At 39.4% G+C, this 22,338-nt stretch overlaps 1 protein-coding gene across 3 annotated transcripts in view; it reads right to left on the bottom strand.

Moving 5' to 3' along the window:
• NLK (nemo like kinase) overlaps window positions 1–20,438 on the bottom strand; it is a 107,930-nt gene extending 87,492 nt beyond the window's left edge. The window contains exons 1-2 of one of the 3 annotated variants that reach the window (XM_070932050.1): window positions 18,737–20,437; window positions 18,186–18,626 (exon numbers count right to left, since the gene is read on the bottom strand). In XM_070932050.1, the coding sequence (XP_070788151.1) occupies window positions 18,186–18,607 (422 nt within the window). In that variant the 5' untranslated portion in view covers window positions 18,608–18,626; window positions 18,737–20,437. Of the gene's footprint in view, window positions 1–18,185 lie in introns of all 3 variants that reach the window. The other 2 variants (XM_070932051.1, XM_070932048.1) reach the window with 2 other exon arrangements.
• Window positions 20,439–22,338: the final 1,900 nt, after the last annotated feature.

Here is a 22,338-nt window from a genome sequence, read left to right as displayed (position 1 = left end):
CACTAGTGATTAATTATGGGACATTAATTCATAAACCTAAATGGGAAAAAATCAAACTATTACTAGCTGGCAGTAAAAATATACAAAGGGGCATTAGTCTTACCTGATACACTCCTTCTCGTTGGGTGGAGATAGCATCCAGGAATGGGTTAAGTCCATCTGCTAGCTGATTGGACTGACTCTGTCAAAGTTGTGATGACATGCCTCCTCTGCTTATGTCTCCCAGCTTTTTGGCGAAGGCATAGTGGCAGACTGATGTACTGTTCGTGTATCAGTGCCTCCTCTTGGAACCAGGACCAAACCGTCTCCAGGGTGGGGCTGGATGCTATCTCCACCCAATGAGAAGGAACGTATCAGGTAAGACCAATGCCCCTTCTCCACTGTGGTGGAGATAGCATCAAGGAATGGGACATACCAAAACTGGCTTGTCCTACGGGTGGGCCGCAGTCTGGTCTGAAGTCCTCTGATCAGAATGGACCCTCTGGAGGACTCGCCTGCCAAAGGCTGCTTCAGCCGAAGCAAAGACGTCCAGCTTATAATATTTGATGAAAGGGGATGGAAAGGATCATGTCGCTGCCTGACAGACCTCCTCTATAGAGGCCTGTGTCGCCCACGCCGCAGTCATGGCCGTGCTCTTGGTGGAGTGGGCAGTTACTCGCCCAGGCAACGGAAGGGAGTTCATATGCCTTAGCAATGCATGCCATAATCCACCATCCCACAGTTGAAGGAGTGACCCTGTTACCCAGCATGGCAGGCTGGAATGAGACAAACAGATTCTGTTCTCGTTAGTGCGGAAGTCCTTTTAACATATATATAACGTCCAAGGTGTGCCACCTCTTCTCCAGGGCATGGCTGGGTCAGGGCAGAAGTTAGGCAATATCAGTTCCTGTGCCCTGTGGAATCAGGTGTTCACCTTGGGAACAAAGGACGGGTCCAACTGTAAAACTACCCTATCTGGGTGGAACACACACAGGTCCTTCCTCACAGAGAAGGCTACCAATTCAGACACCCGTCTGGCCAATGTAATGGCCACCAGAAAGGCAACCTTACATTTAAGGAAGCGCAGGCTGACCGATCTCAATGGCTTGAAGGGGGCCCCAGTGAAAGAGTTCAAGAACTTGGACAGTTCCCAGGTAGGGTACCTGTGCACCACCGGGGGACTCAAGTAGGTTACGCCCCTGATGAACCTGCGGACAGTGGGATGCTGGGCAAGAGACTCCAGGGCCGCCTCCAGATGGTATTGGGGGATAGCCCGTTATCTAGTCCTTCCTGGAGAAACTCCAGAATCTGGGCAATCGAAACATTCGTGGGAATCAAGCCTACTCTGGCACACCAGCCACAAAAGGCCTTCTAAGTGGCATTATAGATGCTGTTGGTAGAGGGCCTCCTAGAGGCCTGTATTGTCTGAATGACCCTGGAGGAAAAATTGTCCCCTCTCAGGATGCTCCGCTCAAGCACCAGGTGGTCAATTGGAGCCACTGTGGTTCCGGATGGACCAAGGCCCTCTGGTTGAGGGAGATCTTGTCCAGAGGGATCTTCCACTGCCAAGCTACTGACAGGTTGATCAGATCTGCAAACCATAGTCTTCTGGGCCAGTGGGGGGCCAGGAGTAAAATCTCCACTTCCTCCGCCAGCACCTTCCTGATTACCCTTGGAATAAGGGGAAGGGGAAGGAAGGCAGACAGCAGCCCTGGAGGCCACGGACTGCAGAGTGCATCTACCCCTTCTGTTCCCGGTGCTGCAAACCTAAGGTAGAACCTGGGTAGCTGGCTGTTGTCTGGGGTGGCAAATAGGTCCACCACCAGGAGGCCAAAGTGGTCCGTCATTTCCCAGAATAGGGACGGATGCAGGCAGCACTCCGCATGGTCGATTGAGGCTCTGTTGAGCCAGTCCGCCTACACATTCGCCACGCCTGAAATATGCTCCACCCTGATGGACAGAAGGTGAGTCTCTGCCCAGAGGCCCAGCTGCTCGGGCTCCCACATGAGGGACCTGGAATGCCGCCCCCCCCCCCGGCGGTTGATGTGGGCCTTGGTGGCCACATTGTCTGTCAAGACTAAAATATGTCTGCCCGAGACCATCTCCTCGAACCTTCTGAGGGCCAGATGAACTGCCCAGAGTGCTAGCTAGTTTATGTTGTGGCTCCGAACTGCCTCGGTCCACTGCCCCTGAGCCATGAGGGACTGGAGACGAGCCCCCCAACCAAAGAGGCTGGCGTCTGTCGTGACTGTCAGTCGCTCGGGCTCCTTGAACTGGAAGCCTTTGGTGATGGCCCAGGACATCCACCACTTGAAGGCCAGATAACCTCCGGTGGGACATGTACCCTGATTGGTGAGTTGCTCCTGCCGGACCTCTGGTAAGGCAGGAAGAACCATTGTAAAGCTCTGGCGTGCAATTGTGCCCATGGTATGATGGAAATACAGGACACCATCTTGCCCAGGAGCTGTGAGAGAAGGACCACGTGAACTGTACGCTCTCTCTTTATGTAATCTGCCAAGTCCTGTAGGCTGGACTCCTGGGAAGATAGACTTTGCATGCTACAGTGTCTATGACTGCTCCTAAGTGGAGCAGACGATTCGTTGGCGTCAGGTGGCTCTTGCCTACATTTATTGAAAACCCATGGTCCTGGAGTACCTGGATCGTGGTTTGTAGATCCTCCCTCACCTGAAGGCCAGAGGAGGATTGAATTAAGATATTGTCCAGGTAACACTGGACCCGTACAGGCAGAGTCCAGAGATGTCCTGCTAATGCTGCAAGCAACTTGGTAAATGCCCTGGGGGTGGATGACAGGCCGAATGGCAGAGCCCTGTATTCTCCATTGTGGTGGAGATAGCATCCAGGAATGGGTTAACTCCGTCTGCTAGCTGCTTGGACTGAGTCTGCCAAAGTTATGATGACATGCCTCCTCCCAACTTTTGACTCAGTCTCAGCTAAGGACAGACGTGTTTAGAGTTGATCCTTGGATTCCTGGATTCATCCTCACCGCAGAGACTGGTTGGAGAAAGACATTCTGGCTGGCTCCCGGTCTCAACCGGTGGAGCCGCTGGACTTTTCCCAGCGTGACAAGCTTTTAGTTCAAGCCCGCTGAAGGCCGCAGATCGGTGGTGAGATTGTGCCAGGAGGCAATTCTGACAGGGGTAAGCGTAAATGAGCTTGCTCAGACGCTGCTACCCCAATTGGGGTCTCCACACCAATCCCTATTCCTGAAGGTCAGGTGGCTAGCCATGGCAGTGTTAGCCAGGATTGGATGGTCAGCTGCCAGTGAGAGCCACCTTAATTTTATCTATCAGCTGTGTGTTGTTACTGCCCTCATTTACCAGCATACCTTACATTGTGTGTCTGACCTTCCACCCTCCCCCTTGTCTCTCATAACTCCCCTGTTCCAGGAAGGATATATGTACATGTAGTGTTCCTATTCACCTCCCCTACCTCACCAATCTCTAACCAAATATCAATGCCCTTGTTGATGCTTATCAGATGCATCATTGCCATTAATAATATCAACAGTTTTAGTAAAAAAAATTATGCCAAATCTTATATTTTTCATATTTTAAATATCTATTTTTATGAAATTATATTTTTAGAGTTTATTTGTAATATACTGGTTAAAGTAATATTTATTAAAATATTTTCATATATTAAATGCTTCAGGATTAATGAACAATCTGAAACTTCATGAAGGCATCAATAAGATGAAGGGTCTTGGAACTCTTGTTCTAGATTAATGTTCTTTACATTCTTCGAAGCTATTAAGTATCCTGCCAACCAAAGGAAAACAGAATATCCTGGCCACCTATGTATATGACATAGTTCCACATACTCCAAAAACGGTCTGTTTGCTGTGGTCCTTCAAAAAGTAAAAATGATAACTGTGGCCTATTTTACTGAGGCTCATTTTATTTTTATTTTTTTACTTTATTTCCTTTGACTTTCTTTCTCCACTGCTTATTAGTTCCTGAATAATTATTTAAGTCACAGGTTGCTTTGTTTTACTTCCTCTAGCTAACACGTCTAGTTTACTCTCTAAGCCCCCTCCAATTTATTTTTATGATCCTTTGGCCCCAATGTCTGATGTCATGAATTAATCTCTGCTATACTAATCATTTTTCCTTAATTCAAAGCAGAAACATTCCAAAGTATCACACCAGCCAGTTATGAGAAGTTCAATTGATTGTTTTTATTTTATTTTATTTTTTTGTTTAAAGAACTGCAATTGGCAAATATAATCCTCACCACCATGCAAATTTTCCCTATGAAGAAGTCTAATTTCTTCCTGTCTATTACCTATTTCTCCTCTTTTAACAGCAGTGGTGTCACTTTTCAATGATAATAAAACCAATGCCACTACCAACTGAAACACAATACCAAGTCACAATTTTTTAATATATTCTCCTGCTTGTCAAAGCTGGAGTTATATATTTCTATGAACATCGGTCATGGATATCCACTCTCTGTGCATTCACCTTTCTTGACATAAACAGCTTTGTTTTTAGAAAAAATGTCTCAGCTCAGGGGACTTTGCAAAATTGATTCTAATTGCTACTTCAGCACACACAAAAGATTTATGGTCCCTCCAAAGCAGTGAACAACAGTTTTACAAGGGACTTCAAAGAGATAAAGATTATATACAAAAGACAAGTTACGCTAGAAGGCAAGATTAAGCAATGAAAGGCTTACTTAATGTGTTGGGTGATTCTACCAATATTCTTCTTTACATTTTAGGTACTTTTGTATGGCAAATCCCAATATATGTTGCCATTATTATTCAGTAGCCCAGCAGACCAAAACTGTATTCAGCATTATTTCTCAGTCAGACCAAGAAAAAGATTCCCGTTTGATCTATATTAGTGCTAATATTTCTGTAAACACATAAAAATGTTACAAGTAGCATCAAGAACTAATCTACAGCCTTTTTTATCCTCACAATTTGTTTACCTATCCCATTTCCACCGATTAAATAGTGCTTATACTTCTCAAAGGACTTCTGTGCAACATTGTATGTCAAATCAGAAGCACAGCAGTCACATATGATTGTTCAGCAAAAGCTAATAAAAATCTATTTTTTTTTCCTAGTAGAGCTTACAAAACTCTAGGTCTTTTTCATTCACCCCATAAGGCACAATAGATTGCTTATATTCTAAAATACTTTGGGGAGAAACACATACTTGAGGTACCATGGCGTCCCAATGGGACTGGCCCGCCTCACCTGTGCCAGCAGGGGACGCATGCTGTGGACTCTGTCAGGGAATTCTGGCCAACAGAGTCCAAGAGAAGAGCCTTCTCTGCCATGCCTCTTGCCCTCTGGAACATCTTGGTACCCCCAGTTGAGGTCTGTTCCCACCCGCCTGACCTCCTGTAAGGGCCTGAAGATGTGGCTCTGCCAGTTGGCTTGGGGCCTCAATGGGGCAGTTTCACATTGGAGGTGGATAATAATAATAATAATAATAATAATTTTATTTCTATACCGCCCTTCTCCCGAAGGACTCAGGGCGGTGTACAGCCTATTTAAAAACACAAACAAAACAATGATATAAAATTTAAAATAATTAAATAAATGGCTCAAATTTAAAACCCCAATAAATTTAAATACCCCAATTTAAAACTATTGTATTGATAGTCCGGCCTGGCGGATGATGGACCAATAGAAGATCCCTCTTCCCCCTCTACATAATCTGATCCCTACCTCGCCATCTTTTAGTCATAATTTGTACTTTTATAATTATAGATACAGGTAGTCCTCGATTTACGATCATAATTAAGCTCAAAATTTCTGTTGTTAAGTGAGACATTTGTTAAGTGAGTTTTGTCCCATTTTACAACCTTTCATGCCTCATTTGTTAAGTGAATTACTGCAGTTAGTAACAAATTACTAACTGCAGTAATTTATTGCATAAATTAGTAATCTGGTTGTTAAGTGAATCTGGCTTCTCCCTTGACTTTGCTTTTCAGGTCGCAAAAGGTGATTACATGACCTTGGGACACAGCAATGGTCATAAATATGAACCAGTTGCCAAGCACCTGAATTTTGATCACATGATCATGGGGATGCTTCAAAGGTTGTAACTTTTAACAGTCACTAAATGAACTGTTGTAAGTTGAGGGCTACTGGTATATGTGTTTGTATGGTTTAGTTGCTTTTACTGTTGTCAAGTTGGTCAGAACTGCCTCTCAGCAAGATGGGTGGTGAACATATTTAATAAATAAGTTAAAAATATTGCTGTTCTCCACTGTACTGCACACAACTAGACATTCTTCCAATTCAGAAGAAATATCAACAATGCCAAGCCTGCCTAAAACATTCTTAAGTAGCACACTGCATTTTAATTTTCAAATAATGTGGCATTCAGATCCTTGGATGAGATATTGCCGTGGACAAAAAATATACAAGTGATTATGCTTAAAACAATGGGTTATTTGTGGAAAAAGAAATTCACAATGGAAACGGAGTGCAAGATCTAGTTGACACATCCTTTCACCCCTTTAGTTTAAAGTTATTCAAGAGTGTCATGGTCTGATGTCATGTTTAAAGAAAAGTGTCCTTTTAACTTGCTAATTTTATCCTGAGAACAAACTCTTTTTCACTATTTCTGTTTGTTTTATAATCTCATTTTCTATTTTTAAAAAATCCCAAAATAAAGTATTATCAGTCTAAACCACTTTGCCCAAAAAATTAACTCAGAACAGCATGCAGCATGACTGAAACATGTTAAGCCACTTGAGTTTAATAGATGAATAATCTACTATGGAAAATTTAGTACATTGCTGAATCAATAATGTGAATTTGCACAAATATTGTTTCCTGTTTTGAACCAAGATGGGAAAACCATTTCCCTTTGCGCTTTGAAAATAAGAGAAGATGCTATGTAACTATGACATTTATGCTAATCCTTAAACTCAGTAGAAAATGCAGAGACATCCCCTAATAACCACTATATTAACATCATGTTGAAGCAGCTTCTTCTTATGGCTCTCTTATATTCCTTACACTAGATTATTATTATATTGTATTATTTCAGCAATAATATCTGTATTGATCTTATTTGTACAAGGTCAGGACAATTCTAAATCTCAAAACAAAACACTGAAAATTGTCTAGAGTCCAGCAGTGGCTCCCACAGCACTTGGGCTGAAACAAGTAAAGCCAACAGATCATAAAGCAGCATTGCTAACATAAACTATCTCCAATCAATTCCTACCAAGGTCATGGCAGTTGCTGCGCATGGTAGAAATAGTAGCTGTAGCAATGAGATATCCTAACTAATTTTCTTAGATTTATTGGAAGAATATGAGTGCACTGCATTTCATCACCCAAAAAGTTCTTTTTAAAACCAGCTGTTGATCAGAGTTCCATATTTATGGTAGGGGATGAGGTAATCCAAATGATTCAGTCAAGTACCGTATATTAACAAGGAGACAAATTTAAATGATTTCATGTTAATGTATATTCAGTGCAAATGGTAGAGAAGAAAGACTGTATAAGAATCAACCTAAAAGAAAATAATCCACATCTGAAATATAAATATCTTATGGAGAGCTAATTTTGGTTCTCAATAAGTTACAATCTGTTCATCTATAACATTTGCTGAGAAGGTTTGAAACAAATATTGGATCACTTCTGTGTGTAATGCCAACATGCAATTGCACAGACACAAACAATATTAAGACCTGCAAATGCTATGCAAGAATAAAACAACCAGGTTAGTCATGAGGCTGACCTGTACAAATATTTTCCAAACATTGACTCATTCATGAAGACTTGTTTATAACCCCTGGAATGAAATGTGGAGGTTGGGGAATTAGAAGGATTAAATATAATTTCCTCAATTTTTAAACATTGGAACTAAAAATACATTTGCATAGATATTAACAAATCAATTTATCATCTGTGAATAGAACCAATATAGTTTATACAAATGTGACTGCGATTAAACACTGCACTAAGCCATAATGAGATTTGATTTTGATTTAACTAAACATGTAAACCCAATCAACTGCAATTTATGACAAATCATAGTTAAGTAAACCATGATTTGGCATAAAATGCCAACCCAGTTTCTTTGTATTTGCAAAAAAAGAAAAATACTTTCACATTATTTAGATTAATTTAATGTCCTTTATTCATAAACAACAAAATGTTTAAGGCAGATTACAATTAATTCAAATATTCAAATTAATTCAAATATTTGAAAGAACTAACGATTGGAGATTGAAAGTTCCTAGAAATGCCATGGTATTTATGAAGTGGGTCCTCATTGAATTATTTTAATGGTTAAGAAGCTGCAATTCCCTCGGGCTATCCACTGAATTCCTTCTAAAATAACATGAAATGAAGACTTTTTCAATGACTTAATCAATATAGGGAAATAATTTACCTACATGAAGCAAGAAGGGAAAATTCACACAGAATTTCTGTATTATTTAAGCAAAAATTTACATATGGACAAGCAATTTCAGTTAGGTCACATTTACAGGAAATAAGCTTCTGGTTTTTCTCTGTATTGAAACCTGAAGAAAGTCAAAACTCGTAAGGCATATAAATAGGACATTTATTTTGGAACACCAGAATAGCCTCAAAGCAATGTGATAAAAATAATGAGTAATTTTTTTAAAGTTAGGTTCACCTTGCTCACTAGTTTGTCACATGCTCACTAAGGAACTGGATAGGCCCCAGGCATTCCCACAATTTCCCTCCAAGCAACAAACAGATCAAGCTGACACAGTCATTCAGGAAATCACACTGCTTTGGCATTAAATGCTCCAGACAACAAAAGGACTTGCTACATCATCATACAAACATAAGAATGTTCTACATACAGATATTTGGCATAGTTATTTCATTTTGAAATAGTACTTTATAAGCTTGAAATAGTACTTTATATGGTTGAAAGTGTACATTGAGTAATGAAACACAGGTTTACATGCGGCCATGATCTCTGAAAACCTAACTCTCATTCTCTAGAGATCTAAAAGTTTTGGTATATAACTGTCAGATAATATATTTTCTTCAAAGAGTCTCTGCTTTGTTTTCTGTGTTAAAATATAATTACAAGTGTAATAATTACATTTCTACAAAACCATAGTCGCTAGTATTGTTTTCTTTGCTCAACTGATTAACAGAATAACAAAGTCCAAAGAGACTTTGGAGGTCTTCTAGTCCAACCCCACTGCTCAGGCAGGAAACACTACCATTTCAGACAAATGGTTGTCCAATCTCTTCTTAAAAACCTCCAGTGTTGGAGCATTCACAACTTCAGGAGGCAAATTTTTCCACCGATTAATTGTTCTGTCAGGAAATTTCTTAGTTCTAGGTTGCTTCTCTCCTTGATTAGTTTCCATTCATTGCTTCTTGTCCTGCCTTCAGGTGCTTTGGAGAATAGGTTAACCCTCTCTTCTTTGTAGCAGCCCCTGAGATATTGGAACACTGCTGTCATATCACCCCTAGTCGTTCTTTTCATTAAATTAGACATACCCAGTTCTAGCAACTGTTCTTTCTATGTTTTAACCTCCAGTCCCCTAATCATCTTTGTTGCTCTTCTCTGTACTCTTTCTAGAGCCTCAACATCTTGTTTACATCGACCAAAATTGGTTGCAGTATTCCAAGTATGACCTTACCAAGGCATTATAAAGTGATACTAACGCTTCACGTGATCTTGATTCTATCCCTCTGTTAATGCAGCCTAGGACTGTGTTGGCTTTTTGATTCATACAATACAATCATTCAGCTCCTCTTTCCTATTCCTGTTTGTTCCTGTTTGTTCCTGGCCATATTCACCCAGCTAGATTTGTGCCTAAGACTGGACTAAAATTCATGGTCTCATAGTGTCAAGGCTAGTCCTTAACCACTACTTTACATCAAACTGGCTCTCAGAATCCTGCCTTCAAGTCAGTTTTGGCTCCTAGTGACTGCTCCCTGCAGTGGTGGGTTTCAACCAGTGTTACCATCGGTTCGCTTCATGCACGCGCTCCGCGCAATTAAGGAACAGCTGAGACGCGGCAATCCGCTCTGCCATGCCTTTCAGCTGGGCTAAAAATGACCGAATATAAGGTATGTATAACCCAGGGGCAGGCGGGATGGCCAAACCAACTGTCAGAGAGAACCGGTTCGCTCTCACCTCATCAACTCCGCTACCGGCTCGCACGAACTGGGGAGAACCAGTAGCAACCCACCACTGCTCCCTGCACTTGTTTTGGCAGCAGTATTCAGGAATGGTTAACCATTGCCTTTTTTCTAAGAGTGAGAAAAGTGACCAACCCAAGATCACTCAACTGGCTTTGTGACCAACAAAGAACTAGATCTCACCATTTGGTGATTTCTAGTCTTGATGCTTTAATCACTACACCAAATTGACACTTTGGTACTGAAAACCAGGGCAAATAATCTATATTTCTTTTAAACCTTAAACAGTAGAAAATTCAAAAATGATTCAGAAGGGAAATGAGCAAGCAGTGGGCTTTTTAAACCAAGCGGTTCTGGTGTTTAAAAAAAAGATACTTTACCAAAAAGATGCTTTCATACAGCATTCCCATAACATTTTTATGCTTAAATAACTGAAATGTGGTATCACATCCTCCACGAGAATCTTAACTAGGCCAGTGAATAACGGAATCTGCTGTGGAATCAAGTATCTATTGAAAATATTAATCAGAAACAGACAACATATATAACTCGAAATATTGGTAAATGAAAACCTCAGCCATGTAAATAGTGAGGGATGCTGAAAGCTGCATTTCATCAACATGTGGAGGGTCTTAGTTGACTGTCTCTAGTAAGACAGAATTCAAAAACTTTTATCTTAACTTAATTTAGAAAGTCAGTGTTTAGTTCTTTTCAGATAAGCCAAATAAGCATTATGTAACTTTTCCAGCACTTTTTGTTTCTTTTAACACTTTTTAGAATTATTGCATTTTAAATGATTCATGTAGTAGGGACTATCAACTATTAGTTGCAATTTATTGCAGCCAATATGAAATAGCAAGGAAGCATAAAAAAAAACAAGAGGTAGTAAATTTGAGCTAATGTACTGTATTTCTGACATCTTAAACAGAGAAAAGACAAACTAAACCTAGTCAAAACAAGTTTTTTTTTTCCAATTCAGTAGCAGTAGGATGTTCAATCCTTGAAAAACCCATTGATTCCTTTAAATACGTACACTACCTATGCTAGAAGACCATTCTAAAGAACCCATCATTTTACCAATACTAATGGGGAAAAAAGACAATTTGATAGGAATGAACATTCTGCTCTGGGGTCAGCTTCAACTGCAACTACATTTCTCACACATAGCTGATTTTCTAGCACAGAGAATATTAAAACCATAGGCATGCTTTATCTTACTATAGCACATAAGTTTCAAAACTGAAATCCGGTCAAAGTGTTGTGTCTCTCAAAAAGTTTAAAGAATGACAAGTTTAAAATTAGAATTTTATTTTTAAACTTGTAGAATATTATGAAAAGGAAAGGATAAGGAATGTAGATACTGCCATTCACTTCACTGAAATAGACTCCTTTTGTAGGACTTAAATACGAATTTTTGTGCATAAAGTAAGTGCCTCTGAAACAGTAATATATGCATATTAAATACTCATTTGCACTTGCTCTGCTGGTATAAGAACATGTACAGAGGGTTAACTCTAACATATGAATATTTTACTAAGGATTAAATTTTAGCAGTAAAAAATCCAGAAGTGTTAGATATTATGTTCAGTTTTAAACTATGGTTTAGAAAGATAGGTTATGCAAATATTTGCTTTATACTGTTTCAGTATTTTTAATAGAAAAGTAGGATAATACCTTCTAAATCATTTTTAAAATAAATTGAATTGGAAATATATTCAAGATATTAAACGTCTAATATTAAATAGTTCTTCTATTTTATCTATTATTTTCCTAAATAACAGATTTAGAAAACAAATAAATTTATTTTTAATTTTTTAATTAAATGTATGGCTGCTCAACTAAACGTGGTGAGACAGTATACAACAAAAACGTAACTTAAAAAAAAACCACATGTAAAAACATATACAATATATAAACATGTATACATTGTAGAATATAAAATGGTGATCAGCACCATAATTTTAAAAAAAGAACAATCATAAGGGAACTTCACTCAACTAGCTCCAAACACCTGGGGAAAACGAAGTCTTATCTGCAGAGTCGTGGACTGTTATATATCCAGGGTGGAGTAGAGATTGTTCCAGAGAACAGGGGCAGCCATTCAAAAAGCATACTTCTTAGGTCCTATAAGTGACAAGATCTAAAAAAAGGAGACCAGGAACATTCCTTCCTTGTGAGAACTAGTGGGGCAGACAGATGTTCTTGGGCTAAGGTAGTTCCAAGTAACCGAGTCCTATTTTCTGTAGGGTTTTAAAGGTGATAATCAGCATCTTGAGTTGCACCCAAAGCCTACTAAAAGTTAGTGCGGCTTGTGGAATAGTGCTGTTGCGCAGGTGTGACATAATTACCCATGCTGCTGCATTCTGGACCAATTGATGCTTCCAGAATGGTCTTCAGTGGCAGCCACACATACTGCATGTTGCAGAGTCCAACTGGGAAGTGACTAAGGCATGAGTCTTGATCATGAGCAGGGCCTCACATCCCAGGAATCAGCACAACTGGGGAACAAGATGCTATGGAAAGGCCCCCCTGGGCACTGCTGCCACCCGTTCTTTGAGTCAAGAAAAAACCCAGACTGTGTACTTCAGGTCTGAAAGGCATAGGTCCATTCATCAAGGACCAAATATAAAAATACCATTTGCAACTTTCTTTGCTGACTTCCCACAAAGTCAAGGGGGAAGCTGGCAAGAAATCACAAATGGTGATCATGTGAGGTCTTTGCTTAATGAGTTGTGGTGCTTTGATTAATAGTGGTAACTGGGAGTGCCAGAATTGTCATTGCTAGGTGGCAGTGTCACATGATGTCCCCCTCCACGACCACATTGCTTAGCAACAATAATTCCAGTCCTAATTTCCATTGTTAACTAAGGAATATCCTAATTGGGCTAGATGATTGAAAAGTTTAGTTTATGAGGTTTCTAAAAGTAAATCAAAGCAAGTCCTACCAAAGAATTAGCCTTTAATGTGCTATTATCAAAGTGCATCTTAGGGGTAAGAAATCTGCTCAAACTTCTGCTTGTTGTGACCTGGCTACAAACTGTAATAGTCAATCCTTTTAAAAAGTTGCTTTCTCCGTCAGAAGGCAATTCTCTAGTATTATCAGGAACATTAGACTCTTCAGAAAACATGTATATTCCAAGGTTTCTTAGTGCTGAGCAATATGGAGCAGTAGTGTCCCCGTTGCACAATACTTTAACTGTTTTGTTATTCCTGAGAATAAAAAAGTTTATTAATCACAGCAGAATCCAAAGAAAACTGGCTCTTCAGCAACCAAGATAATAGCATACTGAAAACAATTCCACTTCAATGATTTCTTAGAAGGATTTCACAAATACTACAGGTATTTCATGTATTCCAAATTCCTGAAGTTCTTCTTAATAGACATTATTAAACATAGTTTTTTTAAAAAAAATTAGAATTTTAGAATTATGAATATCACCCTGCTTCATTTTAAGAAAGAGATTCCATGGTAGGATTTGCAATCAATTAAACCTCAAGTAAATTGGTGTAGACTTTAATTTAATTACTATTAATATTCCTATTCTTATACCAAGAAAGTTCTCCATTTTTTAATATGGAGTCCCTGTGGATTTTACTCTGGTAATCATTGCCGACTATAGGGGGTGGTGCTCACCTCCATTTCAAGATCATTGAGCCAGATTGTCCTAAGACATTTTCATTGTCATGTGACATCATAAAGTGCTGTTATCTTCCCACCAAAGTAGTACCTATTTATCTACTTGCATTTGCATGCTTTCAAACTGCTAGGTGGGCAGAAGCTGGGATGAGGACAGAAGCTCACCCCAAAACTGCACCTGCCTTTTTGTTTTAGCGTATTCTGAAACACACAAAGTGAAACTGATCTATACTACTGTAAACAAGTGGACATTTTTCATACTGTATACAACTACAGTAATCAGTTTATCATTATTTCCCCAACAATCAGATTCGGCCAAAAGGAAAGCAATATTGCCTGTAATAGCAAAACCAAGAGAATACTCTGGAAATGCACTCAGTTGACCAGCAAGGGTCAACTATATGTGAAAAACTGCCAAAACATCATGCTGTAACAGCTTAAGACTGATGCACTACATCAGTGAACTGAAAAAACAGTGTGCAACAAAAGATTCAATATTAACACTAGCCACTCAACTACAGCACAGAAGACTACAATGGGACTGCCAACACTAATCTTACCCAGGGAATCTTCAAAATGGGAATCTTTCTTATTGCTTTTGAGAATGTAAAAAAATGGCAGCAATCTTTTTTTCAAATTTTTACTTTAATTTAATCTAATTTTAACCTTTTTCAAAGGTCATTGAAACAAACTAAGCATTAGTATTTGAAATTTTTTAGCCTCCTTAATATAAGCATTTAATATAAGCATTTAAACAAAAGCAAGCGCTCACATCACAGCAGTGTATAATTCTGTAATTATCTCAAACTATTCAATAATGTCATACAAATATAAACATTACATGGAAGTAATATTTCAGAACAAGCACTCAATAATTCAGGTTTCTTTTTCTACATGCTCCATTAAAGGATAATGGAAAGTCCACAGGCATCATTATGAATACTTTCCAAAGGATCTTAATAAGCAACACTTATATATAGCCCTATGATTTCCAACGTTGGAAGCAATATATAACCACCATGACTAATAATCACTGATAACTCTAAATTCATGGAAGATAATATTATGGTCTACAACAGCAAGATTGTTGGTGTTGAGTATGCTGCCTTGAACTGCTGAATGAAAAGCAAAATATAAGACTATTCAATAAATAATAAAATTTAAAACTGTGACTCTCTGAACAATCTAATTTAATTTAAAATTCAATTTAACTAACAACAGATAAAATCACAACAGAGTTCAGGATAGTTTCCTATACATTATCTCAGTAAAATTATATTCAACTCCACAGAAACATACTATTTTCTGAAGGAGATTTAGCCTGTATTTATGCCACTGTACAAATATTCTAATACTGAAAAAGTAACTTTTATAAGTTGCTTAATAAAGTGAAAATGAAAAGTATTATACTTGCCATGGTTGAATTTTAAGAAACTTGTGGCACTTTAAAAAACAAAAACCTCAGACTCATTTTACAAGCTTTCAGTCCCTTACTTACTTCAAAGATGCACCGCACATCTTTGTTAGAGATATAAAACCAATCCTGAGCACAAAGTCCAATTCTCACGGAGGTGGTAAAATGTTCGCCAGAGTTTTACCATCTCAGACTGCAATTGAGGTCTCACATGACTGAATGGTAAATGTCACAAAGAACAATCCTGAACCTACTTGCAAATATGTCATTTCTCTAAATGTAGAGCTAATTCTTTCAACATTTAAGTTCTGAGTTTGTTTTTTAAAGAGAAGACACGGTATTCTTCAAACTAAAAAGAGCAGTCTTTGTTTATATATGACTTTGGCAAAATAAATATAATAAATCTGGATTATATGGAGCAAAAGAAAATTTTCTATATTTATCTATTTTGATGGCCAAAGATCGAGCAAACAAAGTGGTAGAATGATCATTAAAATAGATCTATCTGATGAAGTGGACATGATGCATGAAAGCACATGTGACAATAAATGTGTTAGTCTTTAAAAAGCCACAAGACTCTTTATGTTGTCTTTGCCACAATAGGGTTTGCAGAGATATCTCTCTAGTAACCTCTCAAAACTTTTATAATTAAAAATGTTGTATTTTCTGAGTAGCAATTCTTAAAATCATATTTTAAATTAACAGCTTTATATGTATTATTGTATTTAAGTTTTTAAAAGCTATTGAATTTGTATCCTAATAAATTCATTTTGCTAAAGTATTCTTATTGTGAATATATAACATATCAATCATTTTAAATTGCTATCTAGCAAGCCAAACCATCAGGATTAAAAATAATACAAGCATCTTTTTCAACAGAGAAAAACTAAAACAGCGAAGACTTAGAAAACTAAAATATATAAAATTTACCAAAGTTCACTTTCACAGCATTTAGTAAACATGTATAGATCTGAGGGCAGCATAAAATAAATCAAGTAAGTATAAATCCTGGAAGAAAGTGACAATCTATTTTAATTTTAAAATTCTCTCTTAATTTCAGAAGGCTATATGCAGCATAGCAAATACATTTAACAAAATTTTCATTTGTGATGTGGGAAAATTCACAAATTGTAATGTAAAGCAAGGCATATATTTAAGGTTTTTAAATGATGAAACCTGTTTAAGCAATATATTTGCATATTTTCAGTCACCAATCTAATCTAAAACCAACTGTGCTTTAGCTGTCAAAACCACTCTGTTCCAAAGCACTCAATTACAATACATATTAATCCAGTGAATCACAGCATTAATATATGCAATGGTTTTAGTTCAGCACTGTCATAGCATGACAGCTAAAGCAAGCAAAGCATTCCTTAAAGGACAAAAGGCAAATTTTGCTGAATCAAGAATTGTTATTCTGGTGATATCAGAATACAAAATAAAAAAGCATAGTTTTTTTGGGATCACTTTAATGGGCCACTGAAAAGCTCTTCAGCTGTCTAATTTCTGATTCTGTTTTAAATAAAAATGAACATTTATTCATGCACATATGGCTTCATGTCTCAATATAGGAAAACAAGTTATAAATATGTATTCCTATAAAAGATAAAAAGCAAACATATTTTATAAAAATCTAAATGGCTTTTTGGTTAATACTTGGTATAAAAGCAAAACGTGAGGGAAGTGAGATAAGTAACTTTTTTTCTTTAAAACATATATCCACTATGAGACGTAGACCAAGCAGGGAACTATTAAATCCTGAAATTTGTATAAAGGTGGTATGTATATATGTATGTATGAATGAATGAATAAATAAATAAATAAATAATTTCCTTTCACAAAGTGCATGCAGATTGTACCATGGTGACAGGATCATATCCAACTAAAACAAGATGGAAAAATCCATTGGGTGAGGCATAAAGTACTGAGATCACAAATTAAGATTATACATTATGTGCTATTGCAGTGGAAATGCAGGCTCAAATCACCTGCCAAGACCAAAGTCCAAAATAAATTGTTTCCAATGCCTCAGCCAGTTATTAAATAAATAAAAAAATAAAGAAATAAATTCAGCTGTTTTTTTATTTATAATTAAAAATAGATGGATGGAATGCTAATTTTTCTATGGTAAAAGCTGCAGTAATAATATATAGCCTGATTTTATAAAGCAACATAGACTTTTCTAAAATAAAATGTTCTGAAAAAAATATAACCATGCAGCATTCAACTTGAAGTAATGTTGCAAGGTAAACAGTAATCTTATATATTTCCAAACACCCTCATAGATATCCATAACATGCCATGACGACTTCAAAATGATAACTCTTGCATGATACATAATTAGGCAAGTGACTAAGTTATGAACTATCTTGATATGTGATAGGCACAGTATGTTAAATCATATTATTTGTGTAATGACATCATTATACATTTGTCATCATCCCCCCTCCCCCCCATAAATGTATTTGCTTCAATAAACTATATGCCACCAAATTCGGTGGGACTTCTATATAAATTTAAGACTCAAAAGATGAAACTATTAAGCTAAAGTTATAGTACTGAAAAAGTTTGGGAAAGTCAACTTCCAAGCACAGAGACATGGGTAACATGCTCCTGGAAGGATAAAAAACATCAGTTTCCACTTTGGAATGATTGCAACCTTCAAACTGGAAAAATGTTTAGGGACCTCCTTGCAAAAATACAGGTCAATTAAAAACAGTTCAATCCTTATAGGTGCCAATATTGGGGCACAACCCAAAGTAAAAATTACCAATCAAAACATCACAAAATTTGTCATTTTGGTGTAATGAATTTGCATTCCTTAAATTGTTTTTAAAATATTAAAGATAAATTTGAACTAAAGTCCTCTATATCACATCCCTTAGCTAGCCTTTTAATACAACAGGTCTGCAAGGGAACTTGTTGAAAAATCCTCGAGCACTCCAGGCTGAATTACAATGTGTTATACTGTGGCTTAGAAACCACTAGAGTACAAGAGCTTCACTCCCTTTACTCACCAGACAACACCAAAGGCTCCATATCCAATAGGCCTGTCTGGTTCAATATCCAGTTGTTGCTGTGAATGATGAGTATGCTGATGATGGTGCGCTTTAACTGCAGCAGCTGCTGCAGCTTGTACCTGAGCTGGGGCTGCTGCTGCCGGTCCAGGTGCTTGACCTGGTGCCGGGGATGGAAAATATGGCTGCTGCTGCCCCGGATTTAACATGGCGGCAGCAGCTGCTGCTGCTGCAGCTGCCGCCGCTGAAGAACTATGTTGCTGTACAGGATGTACTGCGGCTGCAGAACCCGGGTGCAAGTGGTGTTGAGAATGGTGATGGTGATGGAGATGAGGAGGGGGAAGGTGAGGAAGGTGATGGTGGTGATGGTGGTGGTGACCTGCTGCTGCTGCAGATGTACCGCCATTGTAAGCCGCCATCATTTTTGCGCTGACTGTAGCACTACAAAGAGACATTCAAGATGATGCCCTCTGATTGGATAACAACTGGGTCAAGCTGTCATTTGGCCACAAAAATGAAGTTTACTACACTTTCCTAAACAAGTTGCCCACCTTCAAAAACATGGAGCTCAACAGGCCTTTATGTCTTCATCAATCTGAGAAAATGGAGGCTTGTATATGTGCGTATGAGCATGCAATAAACCCCCTTCCCCCAAGATGGCTGGTGCAGTTGGTACTAAAATGCCATACCTCCTCCACTTCAACTGGGCCAGTCTTGAAATTTCAACTCAATCCCCCTCCCCTCCAGAAAAAGGATGCAAGTTCACCCCCCTAAAAAATGTTAGGAGTACTGACAAACCCACCCCTTCCATTCCCACATCCTTTTCATTTATCTTGTCAAAACATGTAGGATGCTGAAGGCCTTCTAAAGCTTTCCTCCTTTCTGCTCTGGATATACATCCATCTACCTTTTATATTAAATTTGGAAATACATGAACAACTTCCAAAGAGTTGAACAGGTCAAGAGACATCAAGTTAGCGGAAATGAAAGTTTCCAAAATTAATAAGGGGAAGAAAATTAGGAAAGAATGGAAGAATAGGATTGACAATTAAAAATGGAGGGGGGAAACAGAACAAAGGAAATAAACTGAAGATTTAAAATTTGGAAGCTAAATAAGGCAATTTAAATCATCAATAAAGAACATAAGGTTGCAAGAAGTTGAAAGAGAAGATTAAAGGAAAAGCTAGTGGCAGAAAATAGAACAGTGAAAGAACAAGCAAGAAAACAAAACTGCAAAAAGGAATGTGAAGCAATCAGGTAAAAGTGTGATTTTTAAAAAAATATTGTAAAGAATAAAGAACATAAAGGGAAAAGAAGGAAACTATAGAAAAACAAGGAAAATGGATTTGAAATGAATGGATTTAAAGTATTTAAAAGTAATAGAATGAAGTGGCAAGAAAGGAAGCCAAATTCTACAAGACAAACACCTTTTAAAAGTGAGAAGAAATAAATATAGGTAAAAACTGTTAAGCAGTTGAAAAAAAGATGGAAAATGTCAAAGTAAAAAAGCAAGAAACAGAATACTTTAAAAAGGAGAAAACATTAAAGGGTGCAAAAATATAAGAGGAAATAATTTCTTGCTTTAAGAAAAAAGTTTGGGAAGCAAATGCATAGATACAGACTTTGTACTAAACAATGAACAGCATACTTAATGGTTGAAAAGACAAACTTTTTTTTAAAGCCAAGTGAAAGCCTACTGTGAGAGTATGTGTAAAAAACAGGCAATAAATAATCAAAATGGGAAACAGAAGTGGAGGAAAAGGAAAACTGCGGTCTTGAATTAAAGGTGAAGACGACCGATAAGAGGAGGAAAAAAAGGCAAGGGGAGTTGAAATTTTTCTGAAAAATCTAGAGGAGGATTTGAAGTGCAGGAGAAACTCTTGTACGTTTAAAGGGTTGGAAGAGTAGCATGAAAACTGGAAGAGAGAATGAATGGAAAGCGAAGGAGGGCGGCAAAGAGAGAAGAAAAGAAACTGACAGCGCTAAGGGGGGAAGGAAAAAAAAAAACCAAACAGGTGACAGAAAGGAAGGAATGGGATGATGGACGAGACGGAGGAAGGGGCGACAAGAAAAGCCAGCAGCAGAAAGAGGAAGCACCCAGGGACGCTCTTGAGACTCCTCAGCCCACTCACCCAGTCCCTCCCCCCGAGCCTTTTTCTAGACCCGTCTCCCTTTGGCTAGGTGGGCGCTCTTGCCTGACAGCCTGACCCAGTGCTTGGAGAGAGAAGGTGGGGGGGGGGGAGGCGAGGCGAGCGCAAGGGGGGTTGGCGGGGAGGGGAGCGGGTGGGGGGGGGCCGCGGGAGAGGCGGTCGGTTGAAGTAGCAGCGCGTTGCCTTCGTCACCGGTGGCGTCTACAGACCCCCCCACGGCGGAGAAGCCACAGGCGGGATGAGGATGGAGATGGAGGAGGGAAGAAAAGGGCGGGGGATGCGGGCGCGGGGGAAGCGCCTCAGCTGGGTCCCTCCTGAGGGGGGCGCGGGAGGGATGAGGACAGAGGCGGGCGGGGGGTCACTCAGGGCCCACAGCGCCGCCCCACGTAGTCGCAGACGGCGCCCCCCCCCACGCCTCCTCCACTGGCAGCCGTGGCCGCCTCCTCGTCTTCCTCCGTCGTCCCTTCGGGCCGCCGGACCGGCCGCCGCGACTCCTCGTCGCCGCCACCTCCTTCTCCTCACGGGAGCCCCAGAGCGGAGCGTAGAGCGAAAGAGCGGCGGGGACGCGCATGCGCGCGCCCCGCCGCCCTTCGCTTAACTCCCCCCCCTCTTCGCCTTTCCCATCAGTCGGACGGCGCGCGCGCGGCATTCGCGCTTCGGGCGCGCGCGCGCATCCTCCCCACCTCTGCCCTTCCAACCAATAGGAAGCATCGCTCGGAAGGCTGCGCCGGAGCCGTCTCGTCCAATCCCAGAGAAGCGGTTCAACCCCACACAGCGGGGACTCGGCTTCGACGGCTCTCAGTGTACGAAAAGGATCAAAGGCGAGGGGTGGGGAAAAGAGCCTCCGCCTTGCAGCCAATGAAACGCGTCCTTCTCCGTTCTCGGTCCCACCCTCCACGTTCTTTTTGCCAACGAGACCCCGCGAGACTCTCTCACCTCACGCAACCCTCACCTAGATTTTGAGTCCGCGGAATGCAAAAGGAGAAAATGGGCGGGCTGCCGAAGATTGATTGGTTGGTCCCGCCTCGATTTGAAGGTTTATAACCAATCAGAATATAGAGACAATGTGGCCGAGACCAATAGGGGCTCGGAAATGTTTTATTTTATTTTAATGTCTCGGGCACCAAAGGTCGAGCCCTTGCCACAGGTTTCATTTTAAAGGGACCAAGAATTAAATACTTAATAAGGGAGTGCCTCTATGTGACCCTGAGTCTAGCCAATCACAGGAATAAGAGGCGGGGTTAGCTGAGGACATTGCCGCCACGGTGAGAAAAGCGGAGCTGGGATTCCTTGAGCAGTTTCGCTTGCGCATTGGCGGTTGACGCGGAGGGGCGGAGCTAAGCGGGAGCTGTGAAGAAAGGCTTGGCAAGGAGGAGGATCTCAGTAAGGAAGAATCTCTCAGAACAGTTTTTTTTTTAAAAAAACTTTTTTTTCTCAGGACCCTTCCCATTCTTAAAAATTGTGGAAGACCTGAAAAGAACTTTTATTTAAATGGGTTATGTTTATTGATAAACTTGGAATTACTAGAGAACTGGAATAGAATAGAATAGAATAGAATAGAATAGAATAGAATAGAATAGAATAGAATTCTTTATTTGCCAAGTGTGAATGGACACACAAGGAATTTGTCTTTGGTGCCTACGGTCTCAGGTACATAAAAACACAAGATACATTAGTCAAGAATCATAAGGTACAACACTTAATGATAATCATAGGGTACAAATAAGCAATCAAATCATACTAGGAAACAATATCAATATAAATCATAAGGATACCAGCAACAAAGTTACAATCATGCAGTCATAAGTGGGAGGAGATGGGTGATAGGAATGATGAGTACACTAATAGTAATGCAGCCTTAGTGAATAGTTTGACAGTGTTGAGGGAATTATTTGTTTAGCAGAGTGATGGCGTTCGGGGGGAAAACTGTTCTTGTGTCTAGTTGTTTTGGTGTGCAGTGTTCTATAGCACTTATATATTATATTATTGATTATATTATGGAA

This window comes from Pituophis catenifer, unplaced genomic scaffold (assembly GCF_029215685.1).
Source record: "Pituophis catenifer annectens isolate HBS135680 unplaced genomic scaffold, rPitCat1.0.hap2 SCAF_1, whole genome shotgun sequence".
In the NCBI taxonomy this organism is placed as follows: domain Eukaryota; kingdom Metazoa; phylum Chordata; class Lepidosauria; order Squamata; family Colubridae; genus Pituophis; species Pituophis catenifer.
This window is presented reverse-complemented; position numbering and strand designations above follow the sequence as displayed.